We start from the raw sequence: 23,915 nt of genomic DNA, 5'->3' as shown, positions 1-23,915 counted from the left end.
AAATAAATCTAAAATAAAATTTATCAAAAATCAAACACTAATCTAAAATAAAAGAAATAAAATTCAATTCAAAATAAAATATTAATCCAATATTAGAGCGCCACATAGGAAATCTAATGGTTTCTGCCAATGAAAAATAAGATTTCAAAATTAATTTGAATTAAAAAGTCGGGTGCCACGTAGATAAATAATTAAGTGGCACGTAGATATTTATATTAATTAATTATTAATATTACGCATACATAATTTCATCCATAAACAAACACTCTCATAATTAAAAAAGAAAAAAAAAATCTAAAATGAAAAACTAGCTTAATCTAATACTAAGTACTCCCTCCGTATTTATTTAAGAGATACACTTGGCTGGGCACGGGTATTAAGAAAAATAATTGAATGAAATAAAATAATAAAGCAAGTGGGGCCGGATAGATATTTTAATAATTAAACAAATGGAGACAATGTCATTTTGGTGGGTGAGCAGTGGGGTGAGTTAATGAAATTATTTGTTTAATAGGATGGTGGGTCATAGAGTAAATTAGATTTATTATTTAATTAGATGGTGGGGTTGATAAGTTTACCAAAAATGGAAAATGTATCTCTTAAATAAATACGGCCGGAAAAGACAAGTGTATCCCTTAAATAAATACGGAGGAAATATAAAAATTGGTATATACATAGGAGTTTTATTTTAACATAACAATTTAATAGAAACCATGCATCGCACGGGCTAAAATCTAGTAATATGATAAAGAAGAAACTAAAATTACTGCTTTTTTTTATTAGCTTTTTAATTTTATAAATATCCGTGCATTAGCAATGGGCACAAACTAGTATACATGTACAATTACTTCAAAATCCGTTTCCACAAACTATCATACGGTCATTGGTAAAAAAAAAAATAGTCTACTCAACCCTGTCCAACACGAACGCACCAACCCCCAAGTAACACGTAGTAGCAAACAGGAGCCGTTGTGTTACTTGAGTCCTTGCTCTCTTTACTCTCATGAGCAGGCATCATTTGATCTTCAAAAATGGCTCCCCAATTCCCAAGATTGATGACCTAGGTCAACATTCAAACACCATTCCATAATATCCACCATTTTCCTGCACTTTGTTACGTTTCTTTTGTCCATTAAAACCCGCACAATTATCTGGTGGAAATATGCCTAAATGCCTTGTCAATATCATCACGATGTTGCATCTCAAACAACAAGCCTTTTCATAAACACTAAATGAATCAAACATCAGCCAACTTCAAACGAGGAACAATGTTCATTGACTGGAGTTCCTGCGAAGGAGAGGAGCATATAATTTGTCAAACATAAACTAGTAGAAGAAAGCATAGTTACAAATATCAAGACGACTCAGGATTTCTTTTTAATTTATTATTTTTGGGGCACGAGGGAATGGAAGAGTGAAATATACCTGAAACAAGAGCTTGCAAGCATACGGCAATTTCATGGTAGATATATTATCCCCATTTTTACAAGAACTACAAATACCAGCCTTCAGTTTATGGTTGTAGTACCCCAACAATCCGCATAATCTACAAACCTGCAGAGAATAAGGTACATGAGAGTCAGTAGAAATGTATCAATGAAATCCTGGTAACAACCGACTTTGGAATTATTCCAATTTATATAAAGTAAAATCAAAATAAAATTTTAACTATCTATTTCTGTGGGGCTTTCTTTTTTTTGAGAACAATCGCAATTTACTGAGTACTTCAAGAAGCAAACTATACAAAATAAAAGACAGCTGATTTCTACATTGCACGTGGATACCGTGTTCTCATTGATTAAGACTAAAAACAAAGGACTCTCCTAGTCACAATTTCAGAACAACCCTCTTTCAAAAATTTTAGCTAAATACATTTTCTGAATAGCAGCCTTTTCCAGACAGCTGATTTCTACATTGCACGTGGATACCGTGTTCTCATTGATTAAGACTAAAAACAAAGGACTCTCCTAGTCACAATTTCAGAACAACCCTCTTTCAAAAATTTTAGCTAAATACATTTTCTGAATAGCAGCCTTTTCCAGGACAGGCAACATTGTTGTGACCAAATCGTTCCCAACAAGGACTTTGGCAACCATGATCCATGAGGGAGAGGGAAAAACACTAAGTATTGCAATTGCAAAGAAGTTGCACCTTGTTACCATTGATATAAAAGAGTAAAAGACATCATGGAAGAGTTATTGGATGGAAAGGGAGGAGCTTAAGCTGTTAGCCAGCTTAATCTTGCCAGATGATTGCAACATAATCTTCTGTTGATAGCAAAAAGCTGTGCCAAACTTCATTTTCTATTTAAGGTATAGATATTGGTATTCTGATTTTCCCCACATACCTAAAAGGCTAAAACTGATAGATTGAGGTTTTTGGTGTTCAGTGTAACATAGGTATGTGGAAGGGTACTCAACAAAGCAGATGAGTCATTTTAACACTTGTATAGATGTAGCAAAAAAATCCGACGGGAGATTTACATTTGGTCTGGTTCAGTAATTCAAAAGGCTCATGATGCACCTAAGCAAGGAGAGTTCAGGAGCCTAGGCATGAGTGGCAATATATCACAAGACAAGTTAGCAAACTGAAAAGCAGATAAGACAATAAATTGTGGTCACATTAACAGACTTAACTTACAATATTTTATTACTCTTGTTCTAAGAAGGATCGTTCCTTGAATTTTCAAGTCCCAATTTCTGGGCATAGTGCCTGCAAGAGTATCACCAATTTCTCCATGCATGTGCTATCAGTCCCAAAAAAATTCTAAGAAGGATCATTCCTTGAAACAAGGCAGACAAATATGTGCCCCACAAAGACATCGATGCTACACAAATATGTCATGCCTTCCGAAGTCCTAAAAGTACTTGTTTAAGCTTTTCAATCACACAATGTTGTTTTGATATTACAGTCAATATATGGAAGCCACTAAGTCTCAAAACTTAGAGTATATTTAGGAACATGCAAGAGGAGAGCTATGCTTTGTCCATGCACGAAGCAAGAATTTGGAACTAAGATAGTTCCCTCACAATATTACTACACCATAGGCTAACAAGATAGCATCCAACTGTAACTAGGAGAGAGAAGAACATGAAAAAGAACGTAAGATAGAATCCAACTGTTACTAGGAGAGAGAGGAACATGAAAAAGATACGGTATACAAAGTAAAACATGCACTTGCCTGAACTTGAAAGGGGTCACTTGAGATCATCAAGCGTTCATAAATCAAATTGCTAGCACCATAAGCTATCAAACAATCACGCTCCATTTCACCAACCCTTAATCCTGAACAAAAATGTAGTGTCAAGGAAAATAAACTTTTTGCAGTTTATACAGATCAGTCAGATTAGTACCTCCATTTCTAGCCTTCCCCTCAGTTGGCTGCCTAGTTAAGATAGCACGAGGACCGAAGCCTCGTGCATGCATTTTATCCAAGACCTGTGTATCAAGAAAGATGGAACAGTTAGAAGAAGAGAAATACAAGGATTTTTGTTATACCACGAGAAAACGCCACAAGCAACTGGAATTGATCTTGAGAACCAACTTCACTTCTGGAAAATAGTATCCAACAAAGATCTATGAAGGAAGAAAACATCCTGAATAGAATACACCTAGATGTATGGTCAAGCAAATAAAACAATAAACAATACTCTATTCTATTTTTTCCAAGGGGGGTGGGGGGTATGGGTTAGAACGGAGAACGCAAATTGTTAGGTACTCTCGGGAGTCTCCTGGTACTCCCCATACAAACGATGTGCTTTGGGCTTTTGATAAAAAAAAAAATAACATTAGCTTTATAAAAAATAACATGAAGGAGAAAATAACATATATTTATAGGAAAACAACATAAGTCTAGAAAAATAACATAGGTTTTAAAAGTGTTTTGTCTCTAAATTTTAAACAGCTTATGTAGCAAATTCGTAGCAATTCTGAATTAATGGAATAAAATGTAGTTTTGAGAATAATTTCAATTGTTGTAATGTACTCCCTCCGTCCCATTTTTATAGTCTTGTTTCTATTCGGGGATCCCAAAATTATAGTCCAGTTTCAATTTTTGGCAATTAAATTTCCCACTTTTTCATGTACTATATTAATTAAAAATGCATTGAAAACACAACAAAACAAAACATGTACTATATTACAATTCCCTATATACTATATTCCACTTTTCAATGTACTATATTCCCCTTTCCCATACATATCAATTACCAATGTCCTATATTTCACTTTTCAATGTACTATATTCAACTTTTTTTTAAAACCCATGAAAATGGTCAAACGGGACTATAAAATGGGACGGAGAGAGTACTATTTTTTGTTTTTCTTACATGTTCTCTTGTTTGGTAATTTTTTTAATAAGTAAAATAGGAGTTAAATAAAATAACATTGCATGAGTAAAAAAATAACACGTTTACTAATAAAAAAACACGAGTGTAGTGAAAACTAACATGATTTGAATGGAAAATAATAAAATAGTAAACAATTTTAGTATATAAAAAAAATGTACTTTTAATTAATCTAACATGTTAAATCCATGAATGTGTTTATTAAATATATGATAAAGCAACATAATATAATCTTTACGTTTAATTTTGTTGCGTATTTTTGTTTTTTTTTCTTCCTTCCATTTGGAATCATTGAAACAAGAATTATAACTTTAATAGAATCAATTGAATTTTTGCAACAAGTGGAGAAGAGAGAGAAAGCAGATATGAGAGAAAAATGGAGAGATTACGAAAAATAAAAATGGTGATTCTCACAGAGAAAGTGAAACCGGGAGAGAAAATGGAGAGGAGAGAGAAAGTAAAGAAATGGCGTGATTATGATTTTAATTTTATTTCAGATCTGTTTATACGTTCTAAGTTCTAACCGGATTTCATGTTATTTTTTATGCTTACGTTATTTATTTTTATGCTTATCACATTTATTTGACGCGGGAGTATCATTAGGTACATACTACTAGGAGTAATATTCAGTAATTGAACTTAGAGTAATTGAACTTAGAACAGATAAGAAAACTGCAATGAGGGGAACCAGAGTGGCAGAGTCCCTCAAACTCAAGTAAGAAAGAAAAACTGCATCATGCATTTAAGTAAGAGAGGGACACCAGGTTAAACCACAAGAGTGTGAGCCCAAAGATAAGCCAAAGAACCAACCAGCAACAATAAACTCTATCATTCCGCTCAAACCAAAGCAACGATGTAATAGCACAAAACCGACCTGCATCTAATATTAATACCCCAAACAATCTTATTTACTGCAACCAACTATTTCACAACCCTACTCCGTATTTTATCCCCTTCATTAAGAAAGCTCAATGTAAGTAACCCTGATGCCAGGCATCATAATTAGACTTTAAGCCTCCATTTCATGGAGAACATCGAAATAAAGTGTATCAAAGGGGTTGGGGCAGCAGACAGTTTAAGCTGTGAATTAGATTGCATTCACAGTAAATAGTTGTCAAAATGTTCACATAATCTCACCATGTGTTTTAATTTCTGGTAGTAAATTGGCCCCATGAATATATATGCTTGAAGTGGTTCTCCAGTTATGCCTGAAGGAAAAGCAGTATAATTAAAAATTTGCAGACATGTTACTCATGGACCGGAGGCAGCAGAGTCCTCGTTGGATGTAAGTGAAAACTCAATATTGAGAGATTACAATTGTGTTAGACATAATATTTACCTATTTAGTCCAGTTCTTGGAGAACATCAAAGATATTTTCCAAAACAGATGTAAGAGAGGTAATGAAAATTTATCTCAACACTTGGACTAAATAAAGAAGGGAAATTCTCTATGGTAGCATCATATTTTTGCAAATTCTCATTGGTATTTGCAACTTTCCCTATAATAGCATTAGTAATGTAAGTTCTCTCTAATCTAACATTATTTCACTAATTTCGCCTAATTAATCTAATAAAAGTTAACCATGGTAACTCATTTGAGTCATTTTCCTCCAAAACATTAATCACCAATTCCGCCTCCAAAGGCTCTTATAATCAAAATCATAACAGCCCCTCATTTTCCCCCTTTGTCTTCTTGGTTATTTTTTATTCTCACCCCCTTCATCTGTTCTTTTTTTTTTTTTGGGCCGGTGAACAATGGTGGATAAGTGGGTAAAGTTCAAGGTATGCAACTGCCATTACTAGTATGATGATGTTTGAGTTTCTGACACTCGAAGCAACTTATTTCTGTAATTTTATGATGATATATAAAAATGTCAGTTACAGAGACTGTTTTCCATTGAAATCGTACGCACTTGTTACAAAAAACTCTAAGATAGGATAAATCCTAACTAATTATCCTCGTCCCAAAATCCAATCACGAAAGGGAACAAAAATGATGAAACAGTAATTACAATCAGATTAAACAAACGCCTAAAACATAAACTAACTAAATCATATTAGAAATTTGATAATTAACCATACTTGGTAGTAGATTGGTTAATTAAGCCAAATGTAGTGAAATAATGTTAGATTAGAGAAAACTTAGATTAATAATGCTACTTTAGAGAAAGTGGCAAACATTTTGTTACCAATGAGAATTTGCAAAAGTATGATGCTATCCATAGAGAATTTCCCAATAAAGAAGACGATCATAGAATTGGCTAAAAGAAAATACTTGACAAAATATAAGCACATTGTTGACAACGAGGAAGAATCAGAAATGCATATCTCAAAGTGAAAATGGTTTAAAGGGCAATGAAAACCTGAATAAAGGAAATCTTTGCCATTGTAGCTGAATCCATGCTTCACCAAGGTCTCACTGTGAAAAAGCAAGAACTGCATTCAGAAGACATCTTGGGAAAACAGAAACAATTATCATTTAACGAGTTTTCAAAACCTTATATCTTCAACTTTGTCGGCATGGCCACTTGGTTCTCCAAAGGCACTTCCATAATGGAATCTGCCACATGAAACTCCAGCTTTACCTCCCAGAAGCTCGATCATCTTCCCCACAGTCATTCGACTGAATAAAACAAAATCATATCGGCATATTACATTCAATATATAATACATCCAATATGCATAAGATGCCCGTCTATACATGTATAGTAAGAGACTTGGAACATCTGTCACCCTAATATAGCATGACATGAAAGACAATAGAAAAACTAAAATTTGTACCATAGAACATTTATGTCCATGCTCTCCAACAAAGATGTTAATGCATTATTTTCCCAAGTGCACCATATACATTCAAGATATGCATAAATACAAAAATAGATTTGTAGCTCCCTTATCTCCTAATCAAAAGGTATTCTGAGGACTTGGGAACTCTAGCAAGTTCTTGACAAAGGAAATGCTACAGATTAAGTGAAGAAAATATAAACATTTGTTGTTCCTCATCTCCTGATCAAAAGGATTCCTCTTACAATGACAATCACGGAAAAGAATAAAAATGTCGACATTTATAAAATGGGGTAATGTATAAAGAAGAGACATGATAGAAAAAAGAACTAATACTGATAAAAAATAAGAAAAGATAGTTAGTGAAAGCACGTACTCCTGAAGTTGCATACAAATGATCCCTCCACGGCCATATCAGAAAAGTTAGGTGCTCAACAACTATGTTACTCAGACTTGGGTACATTTCCTAGTGTGACTAGTGTCCGACTCTGCTATTTTGTGAAAACTTTCATGATTTTACTATAGTCATGGACGAATTTGACAAGGTCAATTCAAGATGGTATACCCTGGCGCATGATGTTTGGAGATGATATTGTATTGATTGATGAAACAAAAGGAGTGGAGTAAGTTGGAGTTACGGAGAAAAACTTTGGAATCTCGGGGTTTTAGGCTGAGTAGAAGCAAGACGGAATATATGGAGTGTAAGTTTGATGGAGTCCAAGACAGAGAGACAGGGGCGATTACCTTAGATGGGAAAATTGTCCAAGGCTCTGAAATGTTCCGTTATTTAGGATTTATTATCGAGAAGGATGGGAATCGGATGGTGATGTGGCTCATAGAATCAAAGCAGGTTGGTTGAAGTGGAAAAGTATCATGGGGTTCCTATGTGATCCAGGAATGACCCAAAGATTGAAGGAAAAATTTTACCGCAAGGCAATTCGACCGTCGTCTTTATACGTCACGGAATGCTGGGCAGTGAAACATTGTCATGCTCATAAGATGAATGTGGCGGAGATGCGCATGTTACGTAAGATGTGTGGGCATACAAGAAAGGATCGTTTGAGGAATGAGATTATTAGGAAGAAAGTAGGGGTTGCACCGATTGAGTTTAAGATGATGGAAAATCGTTTAAGATGGATTGGGCATGTAAGCAGAAGATCAAGTGATGCCCTGTTAGGAGGCTAGAAGGGTGGCAAAGTGAAAAGCAAAATTAGGTATGGGAGGTGGAATCCCATCTACATCATTCATCATTATCATTACCCCATTGCCTCAAATAGGCTCCCGCAAGAAGCGGGGTAAGGGGGGGTCTGGTGTACGCAATCTTACCCCTTCAATTGCAGAGAGGTTGTTTCCAATTGACCCAAAGCGATAACGGGACTACGGGAAGACCATCTTCTACTTCATGGAAAGGAAGCGAAGAGGTTTTAAAAGCCATTTTGATTTAGTCAATTACATCCCACAACCAAAAGAACAAATGAATGTTTGGCTCCATCGGAAATGGACATGGAATCTTATCTACATCAGTGAATAAAATGGCACACTAGGTTTATTGCCCAAGCGAGGCCACTTCAAAGAGGCGCACCTAACGCGATTTTTTAGATTTTTATATTGTGCACCTCACTTAATTGAGGTGCACCAAAGGCGTGTCCAGGTGCAGCAGAACCCCTGTCGCCTCGGCGCACCTTAACCTTTTATACATTGGTCTACATCACTACCCCTTGTGGCTCTTTCTACACAAAAATAGGGCAAAGTGAGACAGAAGCATTATTCACACTTCTGCAAGTCCTCTATCGCACTAAGCCAGATGATTGCAATGAACTGATATAAGGGCAGGGGCACTCTAGGTGATATCTTAATTATTGGTAGCTTGGGGAATAAGTTAGGCAGTTTATCACTACATATAGAGCATATTAGAGAGGGAACGTTATGTTCAATATCAGTATTTAGTGAGCTTTTAAGAGTTCATTGGGAGACAATCAAGCCTCTTGAAATTTTGAGTACCTTTAAATTGTGCTGTAAACCAGTTTATTAATCAAATCATCCTCTTCTTCCCTATTTTCTGCTATTAATGGTGATCAAGCTATGTTAATTAGTATCAATTATTAACAGCATCCAACTGATCTAAGAGGTGATTATAAAATAAAAAGTTAAAAAGCACATAAGAAGACCTTGGAAACCCATGAGGATTCATAATCAGATCTGGACAAATGCCACGCTCAGAGAAAACGAAATCCTCCTGCTGAACAATGGTACCACATACACCTTTCTGCCCATGTCTGCTGCTAAACTTGTCGCCAACCTGCAACACATAATGAGTCAATTGTTTAAATTGACCAATTAATGTGGACTCATGGTATTGAAAAGATGAGCATAATTGCAATTACCTCTGGACGACGAGTTTGGCGAATTATGAAATTTATACACAGATTACTATTCTTGTCAGAGAAGAGTGCCACTCGATCTATCACTGAATTATCTCCAGCAAGACCACTTAGTTTGAAAGGCGTAGGCCTATATTGACTGGAGGATCAATACGAAGTTACTTCAGAATGTTACCATAACCAGACTCCAGAGACTACTTACACATTTTAGGTGTCCCATAATGATGCTCCACTTAGTTAACATAGGACAAATTTTGGCATAAGAAGATTTAAGAGTGGGTAAAGAGAAAGAAGAGCAAGTGATAAATTAAAACCAAGCGCTTGCTCACCACTCTATACCTAAACCATCCAAAACTTATTTCCAGGAGATAGTTTCTCTGAAAAAATGAACCATTAACCAAGTCGCACATCATTTTGGGACAGAGACAGAAAGTGAAACTAGAGGCCATACAAGAAAGTTTAAACAACCTCTCTGATGGGATTGGTCCCCTCGTAACCGTTGGTGTGTGCTTGTTAACTAAGAAGTCATCTTGTCGAATAATTTGCCCTGGAGCAGCGATACCATCGTCATCCAATGCCTAAACAAGTCACACAAATAGCTTAGCGTAAAATACTATACAAGCTGTATCAGTTATTTTGAGAAAGAAACTTTTACATATACTAGCAATCAGAAAATACAAACAGAGGAAAAGTTGTCCACATAGAAGCAGAAACAGATTATAAATTAGCCTAGTTAAGTGGTTTCTTAGCCCACAAATATAGTAAATAAGTTATTCTATTCCACAGTAGATCACTAGTTAAAACGTCCCAGGAAGATTTGTGCAATCCATTCTAGACACAGGCACCAAATAATTGACACAAAAGCATTACGCCACAATATCTTCTGCTTTGTCCTTCCAAAGCCCACGAAACAAACTTGCAAAAGTTCGAAAACAGTACGAGGAAAAACCTAGGACTCTCCATACACAGCAAACAGCTGCCTCAAAATATTACTAGCCATCTCACAATGAAGGAACACATGCGAGCAAGATGCGCTGTTGGCAATTGACAGCATGATATCAAACAAATTATTTGTCAACAAGGAAGAGGGGGTACCTTGGAAGTTAAAAAAAAAAAACAAAAAAATAACTTGCAAGTAAAGTTCCCCGATGAATTTCCCAACCACCTCCTAGAATCCTCTACGAGTCTACGGACAACAATTGGGGAAACATAACCTTGAAAATCAAGGTGAACTCATCTATATCCCTGTCATGGGGATGCCTCCATAAACGAAGGTCCCAAACAGTGCAAGCTGGAATGAAAAAATGGGAGTGTCAAGAACAGTGGAAAACGTATATAACGGAGGGAAATGGACAAAAAAAGGTTGCTCCCGAATCCAAACATATAACCAAAATCTCATGCAATGGCGGTTCCCGATCTATTGTGTTGCACTAATAATGAGATCAAGAAATAAAATATAGAATTAATTAATACTGATCACATATGAAGAATACAACAAGAAATGGATATATCACACTCCCGCTTAATTTGCGAATTCCGCAAACTTTCCCATTCTCACCAATATAGGGACCTAAAAATAGTATACCCACTCTAAACAAAAACAGTGAAATAGAAGGACCGCAGAAGTAGCTATTCTCCGTTACTTTCAACTGAGGGTGAGAAACGATGCTACTATTTATCCCAATTTATAATCAGGTTTCTGCCAAAAAGTCTCGCATTGAAAGGAATTTGACATATAGCACATAGCCACACCATGTTGACATTTTTCACAATCGACAAAAGCAAATCCAACAATTGAAGTATTGAACATGCCCTTCCTGCCCAATTGTGTCCCTTGCTTTCAGCAAATTACATTGTTGGACAATAAAAAAGAGTTGTTGCACACTTGTTGCCTTCATTTTCGAGGGAAGAGGACCCACGCCAACAATACGGGATACTCTAATCTTACAATTTCGTGACCACATTAGTAAAAGAGGACAAAAATAATCAGAAACACAAACATCATCCCTTAACATATGTTACTCCATCAGTCAATCCTATAACATATGTTAGTTATTCGTTATACCAGTTCTTGTGATTCCCTGAAACGTTAATCGCTCTACATTTATACCATCAAATAATTTGTTTTCACATAGTGCCTGTCATAATCATACCATATCTCCGTAAAACATAAACTGAATTCACGTTTAGTGTAATGTAAAACAAACAAAATAATTCGTATATACATTTCCAATGCTATTAAAATTAAGGGTATGCAGAAATGGTTTTAAGTTATCGCAAATCTTTAATTACCTCAAAAGTTTGAAGGTTACTACTATTTTTTTTTTATAAGGTAAGAAGAAAAGCTTAGGAACCCTCCGCACGAGGGGAACCGACCACTACTATTGATAGGCATTTTTTGTTTACCTACGCAAACCATGGGGATATAGTTGCATTTTGTAGAACAGATAAGTGGGAAAAAATAACTTTAAGACACAGAATACTGGTTCATCCATTGCCTATGAAATTATTCCTTCCCTAACCCCACATCGCCCCTGTCAACAGCACACAAGCATGCACACACCCTTAAACATATAGACAAAATGCAATACTAGGTATCACGAACAATAGGCCTTCCACAATGTGGCACATGGAACAAAAAGATACTACCTGCATTCTTTCTGCAGAAAATCCTTCTCTTATTGGTGGAACTATTCTTTCAGATGCATTATTCTCATACCTCTGCATGATTGCATTCTTCCTATCAAGTTGCAGACAGAAGCCAAGATATCAGCAATAGTACAAAGATGAGGAAAATAAATTAGTCACGTCCTAAGAATTGAAAAATACTTCTTCATCACTATACAACGTCCAAAACCACGGTCTAATGATGATTTATTCATGACTATAGCATCCTCTATATCGTATCCACTATAGCTCATTACAGCAACCGTTGCATTCTGCCCAGCACCAAGCTTGTCGTACTTCACCTGTAAAAGAAGTACAAAGACCCATGCTCAGAAAAAGGCTATAGTTTTAACAAACAAGGTTGCGTCTATTTAGCTTTTCCAATTATCAATCACCATTTGGTGAATTATCATCTTATTCATGTTCAAAGGCAAATAAAAGGTTAGAAAGTGGATTCTTTCTCATTCATAGCTCACACTATGATGAACCCTCCTCTCAGGAATAAGGAACAGAAAAAGGGCAACAGGAAAACAAAAAAAACAGTAGCGTACCAATTCGATTGTTTTTGTCGTCAGCAGAGGCCTTTGAGGATATACTAAGAGATACAGTAATGTGTCCATGCGGAAAAGCTAAAGCATTGACAACAAATTAACATAATGTACAATTAGCTTATAATAAACCAATAAAAGCAAAAGAATTTAATTGAGAAACTCCAGATTGTAGAAAAGTCAAAAATAAAATAAGAAAGAGCCAAAAAGTAAGGTTGTATCTTAAAATAAAGATTACAACTTTATGTAAACAAGGAAACATGGCTACATAGAAGATCACTCATGGAAACGTTGAAACCAGGGCTTCAGTAATCGACTTGAAAATAATTTTTATTAAATGTTTTGTTTACAAACTTTATATATTTTAATTTATATAGACATAAATCAAAATGGCTCTTAAAACCTCTTCACTTCCTTTCCATGAAGTAGAAGATGGTCGTCCCCTTGTCGTCCAGTTATCGCTTTTGGGTCAATTGGAAACAACCTCTCTGCAATTGCAAGGGTAAGGTTGCGTACACCGGACCCCCCCTTACCCCGCTTCTTGCGGGAGCCTCTTTGAGGCAATGGGGTAATGATAATGATGATGAATGATAAATGAAAAGTTGATCAACCATGTAAAAGCAGCATGGTGCAAATATTCAGCATCCAGTATCTTACCAATTTGTCCCAGACCGTCTTTGACAGTTACAAGAGAAATTAATGCAATTAAAAAAAATCGGGTCTATCACAATATCAGTTTATTATAGACAGTAAAAATGTAGGATATAGAATTTCTTAAAAAAGAGAGTACAACACAGCACTTAAATTACTCTTTTCAAAAAAGTAAACCAAATTAAAATCGGGTATCCAAAGAGGAGTAACATTACTCTCAAATACTTAGTGCACTTCCTAAAACCGACTACTAGTAATTCAGTTAAGTTCCATATCACCCTTCAAATACAAGTTATAGTATGACTATCATCACACATGATTCAATCAGTACCACATTCAAACAAATGTTGCCGTAATACACTTAAAATGACAACTCAATGGATATCTTGTTGATGGAGTAGGGAATACTCATCACAACAATCACACTCGTACATAAAAGTCTCAAGGTTGCCACGCATTTGGTCAGTCTTGACAATAAATTATTGCATGCCAACTGGCTAACATAAGATTAGCGTACCAGCTCAGAGATAAAACAATATAAACAATTATTGACCACAGAAGAGTAGAAGAAGAATCTGTATCACAAAATAATGATTTAACAATGGACTAGACCTGATCAAAAGGCAGGCAGGGCCGGGTTCAGGTCGAATCATAAAAATCGGTTCGTGTGTCGGGCCGGGTTGGGCCAAGATTTGGGTCGGTTTCTTTGTGCCCAACCCTGCTATTTCGGGCCACTTTCGGTTCGGGCCAAATTTATAACTAAAAGTGTAGTTTTTATGTTGCCAAAACCCGTTAAATTTTCAAAAAATTTCGGGCTTAAAAGTTTCTGCCCAGCCGTACTCATGTTGATCAGGTCTGCAATGGACAGAACATGATGAGATGAACACTTGCCTGATTATAAGCAATATTCCCCATGGCTTGCTTTCCCATCGCACACTAGAGAGCAAAAATAAAGTACATATTTCAGCAAAAGAAGAGAAAAGGAAGTGAGCAGGTACTACTCAAATTTCCAGGAAAAAATACGAGCTACAGTAAGAAAAGAAGATATCAATGCCTGATAAGTATTTCGAGGTGACTGGTTGTGATGGGGAAAAGGGATTAAGCCAGAAATAACACCCAAGATTGTAAAAGGCTCAATTTCGATGTGAGTTGTCTGCAGTTGGGCTTGGTCTTCGTACAATGCGATCTAACAAGCATCCACAAGCATATCAGTTCTGCATTGCATGGAAAAGCCAAACAGGCACATAATGCAACTAAGTAAAAAGAGACTAACCAGGGCATTGTTTTCCTCATTAACATCAAGATACTCAATCAAACCCTCACGCAAAAAGTCATCAAAGGTGCGCACTCCATCCTACAGAAACATGATCAATTGGTTATCATAAAACTGATTCCTTCAGTGCCATGTTAACATTGCAACTTACTTACTTGTAACTCCTTCATATGATGTTGTTTGATCCTTGATACACCTTTATCAGCGATTACAAGAGGGCGGCAGACACGACCTCCATCAGATGCAATATACACACAACGCTGCAAAAATGATAAAGAATACTAGGTTTACAAAGCACAAGGTACAGGATTAAAGCAAATAACAACACACCAGAACGAACAAACTACATAAAATGTAAATATTTCAAGAATAATTTGTCCATAAAATAACTGTAACAATGAAGAACCCTCTATTGCCTATGATAGATTCAAGTAATGAAGTAAAGTTTCTCTTTCGTAATTTATAATACAATTCAATTCACAAGGAGTTGAGTCATTTGCAGCCGAAATGCTAATATCTTCAAGATGTCTAGTTATCTACAAACGGTAAGCATATGGCTGCTGCATTTAGTTTACGGGGTCTATTTCGCATATAGATGCTTAGCACATCTGACAAGAAGCCATATGCAGTAATTGATAGTTCACCTAGATGCTTTTAAATGATAAGCATACAGAGTTGATTTTTTAGACACAAGCTGAAGGCAAACACTACATCATATAAAGAGGAATACTGTAGTAATTAGTTGATTACTTTATGGAATAGTGATTACTTAGTGTTATATTACTAACCCAAGCCAACCTTATATGACGTGAACCGAATAATAATAAGTTCAATGGTCAAAAGAGGCTGATCATAGTGTAAATATTATCTGTCTAGAAACAGAAGTACCTGCTTCTCATTCACGAACACACTGACAAACTCGCCAATCTTTCCAGATCTCCGCAATCTTCTCAGCGAAGTGGCAAAATGCTGATCCCAAAAAGAGAAAAAAAAGAGTCAATTCTAGCTACACATTAATAGCAGCTGAAATACTACAGAAGTGATGTTCACTAATCATAGTTCCACATATGCTCAGCCTCTCGCACATTAACAGTGTTTAGTGTCTTATCATTCTATCATATTAGTACTCATAGTTACCTGTGGCATTCTGTGCTTGCCAAGAATGAGCCCGTTAAAAATCACAAGGAATGAATTTGGCGAGTGCAGTTCTTCTCCAGAGAGTAGTTCCAGATCCTCAACACCCAGACAGTAACACTGAACACAAAATTTCAGATAAGCAACAGAAAAATATAGGCAATCATATAACAAAAAAGGGGAAAAATAAATGGAGCTTGAATATGATTTATACAAAGAGAAAAAATTAAGAATAATGTCAAGTTTATTCTAGGAAAAAGAACCACAAAAGTGAGTAAAGGACTTAATAGTTAACACCTAAAATATAATGAGCGGGAAAGTACACGGCAACATTTTTTCTATAGGATATGATTTTTAAAATCTAGTAGATTGTTAAATCATGCCTTCTGCTTTGTACTCTATATTTCTTTTCTTGCCCACAATTAATTTGTTTTGTCGGGGTCAAAAAGGGAAAAAATTAAAAAAAAGGTAAGAGAAAAACTTAGCAAAAGAGACTTGTAGTTGTTCCATGCATATACTTCTGTTCTTTGTTTTGGAATGCCAATTTGAATGGAAATTGCGTCGATAGTAGTTACTAGTTAGACATGGAAAAAGTCTTAAACATAACCTAGTAAAGGTGAACCTCATCTGCTCTACCTATTGGGTAGAGGCCTTCAATATTGGCATATATTCATTAGAATAGTTGGTTGACAAAATCCTTGAACCTGTCATTTTTCTTCTTGGAAATTTTTCAAAGAGTTGTCTTGAAGTTTTCCCTATTTAAGGTGGCCTCAGTTTCTAATAACAAAGAAATTAGCTTATCTTATCTCGTAATCAACTAAAACTATGCAACCAATTTGTTTACTCTCCTAATTTGGGGTGAATAAGAACATATCTTACTATAATTCTAATGATTCATGAACATGCGTCCCACAAGCTCACGCAAGTTCTTACAAAAACTCAAAACTCAATTTACTCAACTTTTCATTAAAATTAAAGTACCAACTAGCCCCTTGTAGGCATTATTAAACTCTATTATATACTTAAAATATAATTACCCTAATTTACATGTTAAATATCTTCTCAGTAAACCGAATAGATATCCTAACAAATTTTTTTAAAGTAAAAATATCATAACACACAATCTAGTTAATCTCAGTTAATGCATATGACAACATTCTATATATTAATTAATGTCCCAAAAAATTGCAAATATAATTCTAGCTTTGAACTTTATAATAAACAGATGAAATAACCCATTGTTTTATTTATTTGAAATTAAAACTCAAATATTATAAATAAAGAATGATTTGGAAACTAATCTTCAGTAGACACTTTAAACCCGCATCAAGTTACAATGAGATTGCTTATCCTACAGCTTCACTAGACATTAACACTTGTCAGAGGGCACCTCAGTGAATTAGGAAAAACTTCAAGAACCTCAGATTTTTTTCCCCTTTTTCCTTATATACTCCCTCTACCGTTTTATTTATTTGAAATTAAAACTCAAATATTATAAATAAAGAATGATTTGGAAACTAATCTTCAGTAGACACTTTAAACCCGCATCAAGTTACAATGAGATTGCTTATCCTACAGCTTCACTAGACATTAACACTTGTCAGAGGGCACCTCAGTGAATTAGGAAAAACTTCAAGAACCTCAGATTTTTTTCCCCTTTTTCCTTATATACTCCCTCTACCGTCTTGTACTCTTTCTCTTGTTGCAGTCTTTTGGTTGAGATTTTTCTCTCCTTTCAATTAGATAAACCTATTACTTCCTCCGTTCCAAATTAGTCTTCACACTTATCATGACACAGTTTTAGGTTAGAAGTTGTTGTTTGGTTATTAAATATTAATTTATTGGAAAAGTAGATGTGAAATGAGATATTGGGGTATTTTTATTGGAAAATAGATGTGATAGAATATAATGGGGTATTTTTTTTTAATTGAATGTGAGAGGGTGTGGGACCCTTACTTTTTGGTAGCAGTGGCGGACCCAGGATTTTCAGTCAGGGGGGTCACCAATCATTAAACAACGTTAAAGCACACAACATTCTTTGAAAAAAAAAAGCTACGGTTGTTTTTCAGATCATCAAGACACCTACAACCACTTATATACTTTAATTTAAGCTAAATATTGTTTACAAAGGAAATAATTTATTAAAAAATGAAGCAAAGTTATCCAAAATTTGGTACTACCCCATGTAATGAATAAAAGAAATACAATAAATATTTTGTAATTTAATTTGTAATGGTGTTTTAATATTATCGTTGAAAAATTAAAAAGAAAAGACTACGGAAGCAAAATTGCACCTAGACAGGCTCGAACCTGTGACCATTAGGTCTGAAGAAGTAAATCTCAAGGCAAGCATTGACCACTAGAGCACACATTTATTTGTGATGTCTGGTGTATGGTAATATACTTATACCTAATAACAGCGGGATTTTTTAAAAAAAGCAGAACAATTTTTTTTTTTTTTGGGGGGGGGGGGGGGGGGGGGCACGTGCAACCCCTGGTAATACACTGGGTCCGCCAGTGTTTGGTAGTGGAAAGAGAGAGGTATTAAAATAATTGAGGGGGTATTTCCTAAAATAGAAATGTAAAAACTAATCTGGGACGAATGAAAATGGAAAATGTAAAAACAAATCTGGGACGGAGGGAGTACTTATTGTTGCCTCTTCCATAAAATGTAATCCCATTTGAAACAAAAATAAAACATGACCTTACGGTGCTTCTAAAACTGATTTTTATTAATTGTAATACCATAATACTCCATGTCTCCCTCTGTTCTTTTTGTTCTACCCACTTTCCATTTTCATCTGTTCTTCTAAGTTCTACCCACTTTGACTTGATATTTTTATATAGTAAACTAATATCCCTTGTGTTCCCTCCTTTAGCCCACTACATGAGACCCATTTATACCTTTTAAGAATACTTGGCTCTTCAAAAAGTAGAAATACCCCAAATGGATGGTCCCTGCCTCTTATATTCCTTAGTCTTTGAATCTACATTAATTGGCTAGAACAAAAAAGAACGAAGGGTATAATAAAGGATTAAAACAAATTATTGTATGTATTTGTAATATAAGTAAAAAGATGCTCTTAGCATGTTCGGTCAACCTGAAACAAATGAGCTAGGGTCAAAAACAACCATTTCCTTACCTGAACAAAAATGTCAACGCCCGTAAATAACCCAAACTGAAAGTTATCTGAACTCAACCTGACCAACTTGTGTGTTTGACATTGAGAGAGTGGTCTAGACTACAGTATCAGTGAAAGGTTATGGATTTCCACAGAATAAATACATACCAAAGATATTAATGGGCCTTCCTCCTCATCGGTAGTAACATGAGTCATCAGTGCCAAGTTCTTTACCAATCCACAAGATTCACCTTCTGGTGTATCACATGGGCAAAGCATTCCCCACTGCAACAGGAAAATACTTTTTCAAATCAAGATCTGGAACATGAAAAGGCTTGCAGAACTAAAAACCTCAAAGAAACAGTGCATGACCTGGCTAGGTTGCAAAGCTCTGGGTCCACTAACTTTCCTCGATTTCTCAAACTGGGGTTGAATTTTTGTAAGAAAGCCCAATGCTTGAATGTAAGAAAGCCTGCCAAGTACCTGCCATATCCAATGGTTAAATCACTAAAAGCTAGCTTCAACATATGCAAAGAGTAGAAAGGACTGTAATATTAAAAAATAAATGAAGAAGTTGAGAAAGAGAATGTAAACCTGTGTTACACCTTTCCTGTCCACCTTGAAACGTTTGATTAACCAGTTGCCAGTTGAAAGAGCTCTTTCTAAACCAAAGCTAATAGTATCGGCAATTATGTGCTGAAAAGATGAACAGGAACTCAAGCAGGGGGACATACCAACATAGTCACTCAAATAAGACAAAATATTAGGTATTAATCGAGCAACATCAGAAAAAAAAAAAAAAAAAGAACTATTTGCTATGAAGATGTGTTCTTTTATCAAATGTTATGAAGATGCTTAAGAAAGACATAAATATAAAAGTGATGCACACTGAACTTTACATCACAAAAATACAGAAGATTAGATCCATAAAAGAGTCTGCATCAAACAAAGTTGAATGCATAATATAATAGCATGTCCTCCATTCACACCAGAAAGTGGTTGATCAACATACAGCTAAATTTTCATTAGATCTGCAATAAGAGCCATGCCGCCAAAAAGATGTAAAAGGACATTAACCAAAAATGCAGTCACCACTGAGTGCATGAAAAGTTTAGAGAAATGTGGTCTTCTGTGGATGCACGTAGTTTCCAATAACACAAATAACAACCTTTGAAGATAGATGTAAAGACATGGTGAATCCCCTCAAATTTTAAATTCCTAAACATGTATAAGGCACTGAAAAAACGGAGGAAATCCTTGGCTTTCAGAAACCCTGAACAATAAACATGCGTTGCTCAATGTCTAGGAGTTCTATGCTTCTCTGATTATGCAATTGTAGGATTACTAGAAACCTGAAGGCCCAAGCGAAAGACTGGTCAAACCCCTGTTGGACCTGAAAATTCTACGGCCCAGCACTTGATAGGTTGGAAGAATAGTTGTAGGCTGGGAAAAAAGTTGTCTGGGTCATGCAAATCGGGTCAAAAACATGCCATAATGGGGAAATGGTTGTGTCAATTGCCATTATAAGCAGGGGTGATGATAGAGGTCGAAAGTTGTGACAACATTTAGTTGTCGCAATTTCACGTGTCGGAGTTTAATTGGTACATATAGGCGCCACGTAAGCTATGAGTCATCATAATATTTTTACTATCAATGCAAAATTTTTACTATGAAAACATGTAAATAAGGTAATCGATATAAAGAAAGAAACAAATTAGAATATTAAGATTTTCCTACCTTTATTTTAAACATGTATAATAGGATATATAAGTTAAATATTTTAGATTCCAATTTAAATCATGACACATAAGCATGACATGTCATCATTGTGACACGGCTTAAAGGTCGCATGTTGCGACCTTTATCATTTTCGTATAAGCAGATACCCTTAAGCACCTTACTTATCAAACATGAGGGCATCCCAATGGGTGGGATACTACACCAGGAATTAATGCCTTTGAAACAGGTCCCTACAACATAGGGAGCTCTAATGTCAAGTGGATCTATGGATAAAAATTGTAAAATACAAAATGGGCATCCAAACAAAGAGCTATTTTGAAAAATCGCTTTCCAAAAGAATTGTATTCTCACAAGCTTTTCCTCACTCGCACAGCTTAAATTACCTTCACGATATGTGATATTCGAAAGTTCTTCCCTATAATGACATCACTACCTCTAGATCTACATCTCGTGAGACGAATTGGTGAAAGTCTGAAAGAATAAGTTTAAAGTTAAAGCATGCCCTTGATCCTATTGATCTCACACCCTGCCGAATGGCGCAGATACTGCAAACACCACTAATCTAAAATTAGTTTTCATCACACCTACTTGAAGAGCTAATCCCCCTTGGAAGAAACTCTTTTTCCACGATGACGCCCTGCTGTCTCAACAGTGGTCCAATTTAAATCTACACTAACATATTAAAAAGCGTTCATGACAATGTATATGCGCCATGCGTGGAACTCTCGTACAAAAACTTCGCATAGTAAGACTCGAACACGAGACCAACAAGATGTAAGGTAGAAGTTTTGCCATCTTAGTCAACTACTTAATATGATCTTTACTCCACATAAATATATTATTAACTTGGAACAACGAATGCTTATTGTGTACTAACTTTTTCAATTATTCATATATTTTTACTAAGGTATTGATGACAAGACATTATAATTTTGGTACCAAAAAACGTTTAAGGAGAGTAAATAGTTCAAAGTAATCATTGTTCAAGCCAAACTCATTATATTATTCAAAGTAAAGACCCGAGGATGCCCCGGGTCTACACACTAGTTATCACAGTCCATACTTAACAGTCCATGAGAAAAAATAGTTAAGAAAAGGTCGAGCTTAACTGTCCATGAGCTTTTACCTGAGAAAAATCGAATCTGCTAGATCGACTTTTTTTAATTAATATAGCATCCACCTTTCTTTTGACTTCAGTGATCATCGTCTTGAACAAGTCCTAAATTTATCATCACATTGTAATTTGAAACAGAAAAAAGATAGAAACTTTATAAAGTTCATAAGAAAGACTGTAAAATGCATATTAAACAGTACCTCAAAAAGGAGTGAGAGTAACTGTCCAGAGAGTTCAAACCGCTTGTTTCCCACATAATCCTAGCACATATCACAACAATATGGTATGTCAATTAGACTTAATACATCAGACTCGATATTCTTACAACAAACAAGAAAGAAGTTCACACTTCAGTAGTAACAAATGTATGTTAAAGTAAATTAGTAAACCTTGTCATCTACTGCAGCTTTATTTAAGAATGCCTCCAACAAGCGCCTCAACATCACAGCAGCATATATACACTTGGCACGAAAGTTGTTCTCACGCACCTGCAAAGCCAGGACTAGAGGTTAATATATGAAGTTTTGAAATTTTCCTTTAAACCTCTCAACAGAAAAATCATCCTGGAGGTGAAGGTGAAGCTGAGAAGAAATGCATATCTTGAACATAAAAATAAGCTTAACTAACCGGAACATGCGCAAGAAATACATCACGCAGTATTGGCAAAGCTCTATCTTCCTGAAAAAATATTTACTCTTTGTCAGGAATAGTGCAGAAGGATGTCATAATTCAAACAGTTAACTGGTTAAGAGAGACAGAACAGCACCTTTTCAGGTTGAGCACTTGCAAATTGTGATTTTTTTACCTGAAACAAGCAATTAGCTAAATTAAGATCCAAGATAATGGGGTCATACCGTCATGGCATCATAGATGCTTGGGTCAGAATAGTATACTCAAGAGGCTTAATAAAGATATATTTAACCAACTCGCACAACGCCCAATTGCTCAAATCTCAATCAGATAATATAATTGCACTCTGTGGTTAAAAAATAAAGCATGCGTTGCAATGCAACAATAACATTCTTTTCGAGTTTTCGTATAAGGTCCGATCCTGGTGCAGTCAACCACATGACTCAAGCAGTCAAGCTGATATAGCAAAGTTCAAAACCATGTTACAAACATGGCGACAATGGGGAAACTTGTTGGCAAAAGGTAAAACAAAAAAATATGCAACAGAGGGTAGTTAAGTACACTGAACAAATTTAGGCGTTGACGACGTGACGTAGACGTGTTTATAGTCATATCAATTAGTAGCCTAGATCTCAGAATAAATAATTAAGAAAGCAACTGAATACAATATTTAACTTCTTCAAAATATAACTTTTTAAATCTGAAATCATCCTTTTTCATTTCCTATGGCTATACAAAGCCCTGCACAAATGCTGTGCGTAACAAGCACTCTGCAAAAGGATAAACAAACAAGCTCAACTAAAACCAATAACTAAACTAATAAAAACACACAAGATGAGTGCTAATCAGCATCATCGACTCCTCACACATTCACTGTAGTGTCAGTCACAAGATAGTGTAAGAAAATGAACCATTCAACGCAAGATTTTGTAACTTCTAAGGGAAACTCCCAGAATATAAAAAAAATGCAAGAAAAAGAATCATGTTATTCAAGTACAAACATGTTGCATACCTTGTTATCTAGAAATTCAAGCGCCTGTTGTTTTGAGTGCACACCAAGAGTTGCACATTCCTAAAAACACAAATTTAAACTATTCAAAATTGAATTATCAAACAGTAAAAAACACAAACAAACAGGAGCTAGAGGAGTTTAAAACAATCTGCAACTTCAAATAATATTTGATGAGAACAATTGTCATTACAAAGAACTCGTGATTAAAAAACTTGTGTGCTCCAGACTTCTAGTAAAGAGGAGTGGACTTCAAGCGCTCCTCATTTCTAACTTCTAAGCAAGTTTCCTGAGAGAGGTTGAAGGGGACATACATGTAACTATGTAAGAATGAAAAAATCGGTTTGCCTATTTATTTGGGGATGGAGGGGGGCAAACATTGTGAGTACTATGAGCTATAAGTCTATAAATATTCAGTATGATAACACATCCAGCTAGGAACTACCATCACGCCATCTCAAGACCTACAAATCATCAGCTAGCCAGCTTAAGAAGACAACAGAACATCCATAAGAT

At 35.5% G+C, this 23,915-nt stretch overlaps 1 protein-coding gene across 1 annotated transcript in view; it reads right to left on the bottom strand.

Moving 5' to 3' along the window:
• Positions 1 to 743: 743 nt before the first annotated feature.
• The window catches only part of LOC110780373 (DNA-directed RNA polymerase III subunit 2), a 42,022-nt gene continuing 18,850 nt past the window's right edge, over positions 744 to 23,915 (bottom strand). Inside the window, exons 13-40 of the mRNA XM_056840304.1 lie at positions 23,403 to 23,462; positions 22,527 to 22,565; positions 22,388 to 22,438; positions 22,150 to 22,248; positions 21,961 to 22,020; positions 21,773 to 21,865; positions 19,501 to 19,602; positions 19,279 to 19,389; positions 19,075 to 19,191; positions 15,788 to 15,904; positions 15,539 to 15,619; positions 14,806 to 14,910; positions 14,651 to 14,731; positions 14,432 to 14,563; positions 14,269 to 14,313; positions 12,730 to 12,807; positions 12,341 to 12,480; positions 12,161 to 12,251; positions 9,980 to 10,089; positions 9,515 to 9,650; positions 9,299 to 9,429; positions 6,844 to 6,969; positions 6,710 to 6,765; positions 5,484 to 5,554; positions 3,354 to 3,438; positions 3,182 to 3,285; positions 1,426 to 1,554; positions 744 to 1,288 (exon numbers count right to left, since the gene is read on the bottom strand). Of these exons, the coding sequence (XP_056696282.1) occupies positions 1,238 to 1,288; positions 1,426 to 1,554; positions 3,182 to 3,285; positions 3,354 to 3,438; positions 5,484 to 5,554; positions 6,710 to 6,765; positions 6,844 to 6,969; positions 9,299 to 9,429; positions 9,515 to 9,650; positions 9,980 to 10,089; positions 12,161 to 12,251; positions 12,341 to 12,480; positions 12,730 to 12,807; positions 14,269 to 14,313; positions 14,432 to 14,563; positions 14,651 to 14,731; positions 14,806 to 14,910; positions 15,539 to 15,619; positions 15,788 to 15,904; positions 19,075 to 19,191; positions 19,279 to 19,389; positions 19,501 to 19,602; positions 21,773 to 21,865; positions 21,961 to 22,020; positions 22,150 to 22,248; positions 22,388 to 22,438; positions 22,527 to 22,565; positions 23,403 to 23,462 (2,601 nt within the window). The 3' untranslated portion in view covers positions 744 to 1,237. The remainder of the gene's footprint in view (positions 1,289 to 1,425; positions 1,555 to 3,181; positions 3,286 to 3,353; positions 3,439 to 5,483; positions 5,555 to 6,709; positions 6,766 to 6,843; positions 6,970 to 9,298; positions 9,430 to 9,514; positions 9,651 to 9,979; positions 10,090 to 12,160; positions 12,252 to 12,340; positions 12,481 to 12,729; positions 12,808 to 14,268; positions 14,314 to 14,431; positions 14,564 to 14,650; positions 14,732 to 14,805; positions 14,911 to 15,538; positions 15,620 to 15,787; positions 15,905 to 19,074; positions 19,192 to 19,278; positions 19,390 to 19,500; positions 19,603 to 21,772; positions 21,866 to 21,960; positions 22,021 to 22,149; positions 22,249 to 22,387; positions 22,439 to 22,526; positions 22,566 to 23,402; positions 23,463 to 23,915) is intronic.

This window comes from Spinacia oleracea, chromosome 3 (genome assembly GCF_020520425.1).
Source record: "Spinacia oleracea cultivar Varoflay chromosome 3, BTI_SOV_V1, whole genome shotgun sequence".
Lineage (NCBI taxonomy): Eukaryota > Viridiplantae > Streptophyta > Magnoliopsida > Caryophyllales > Amaranthaceae > Spinacia > Spinacia oleracea.
This window is presented reverse-complemented; position numbering and strand designations above follow the sequence as displayed.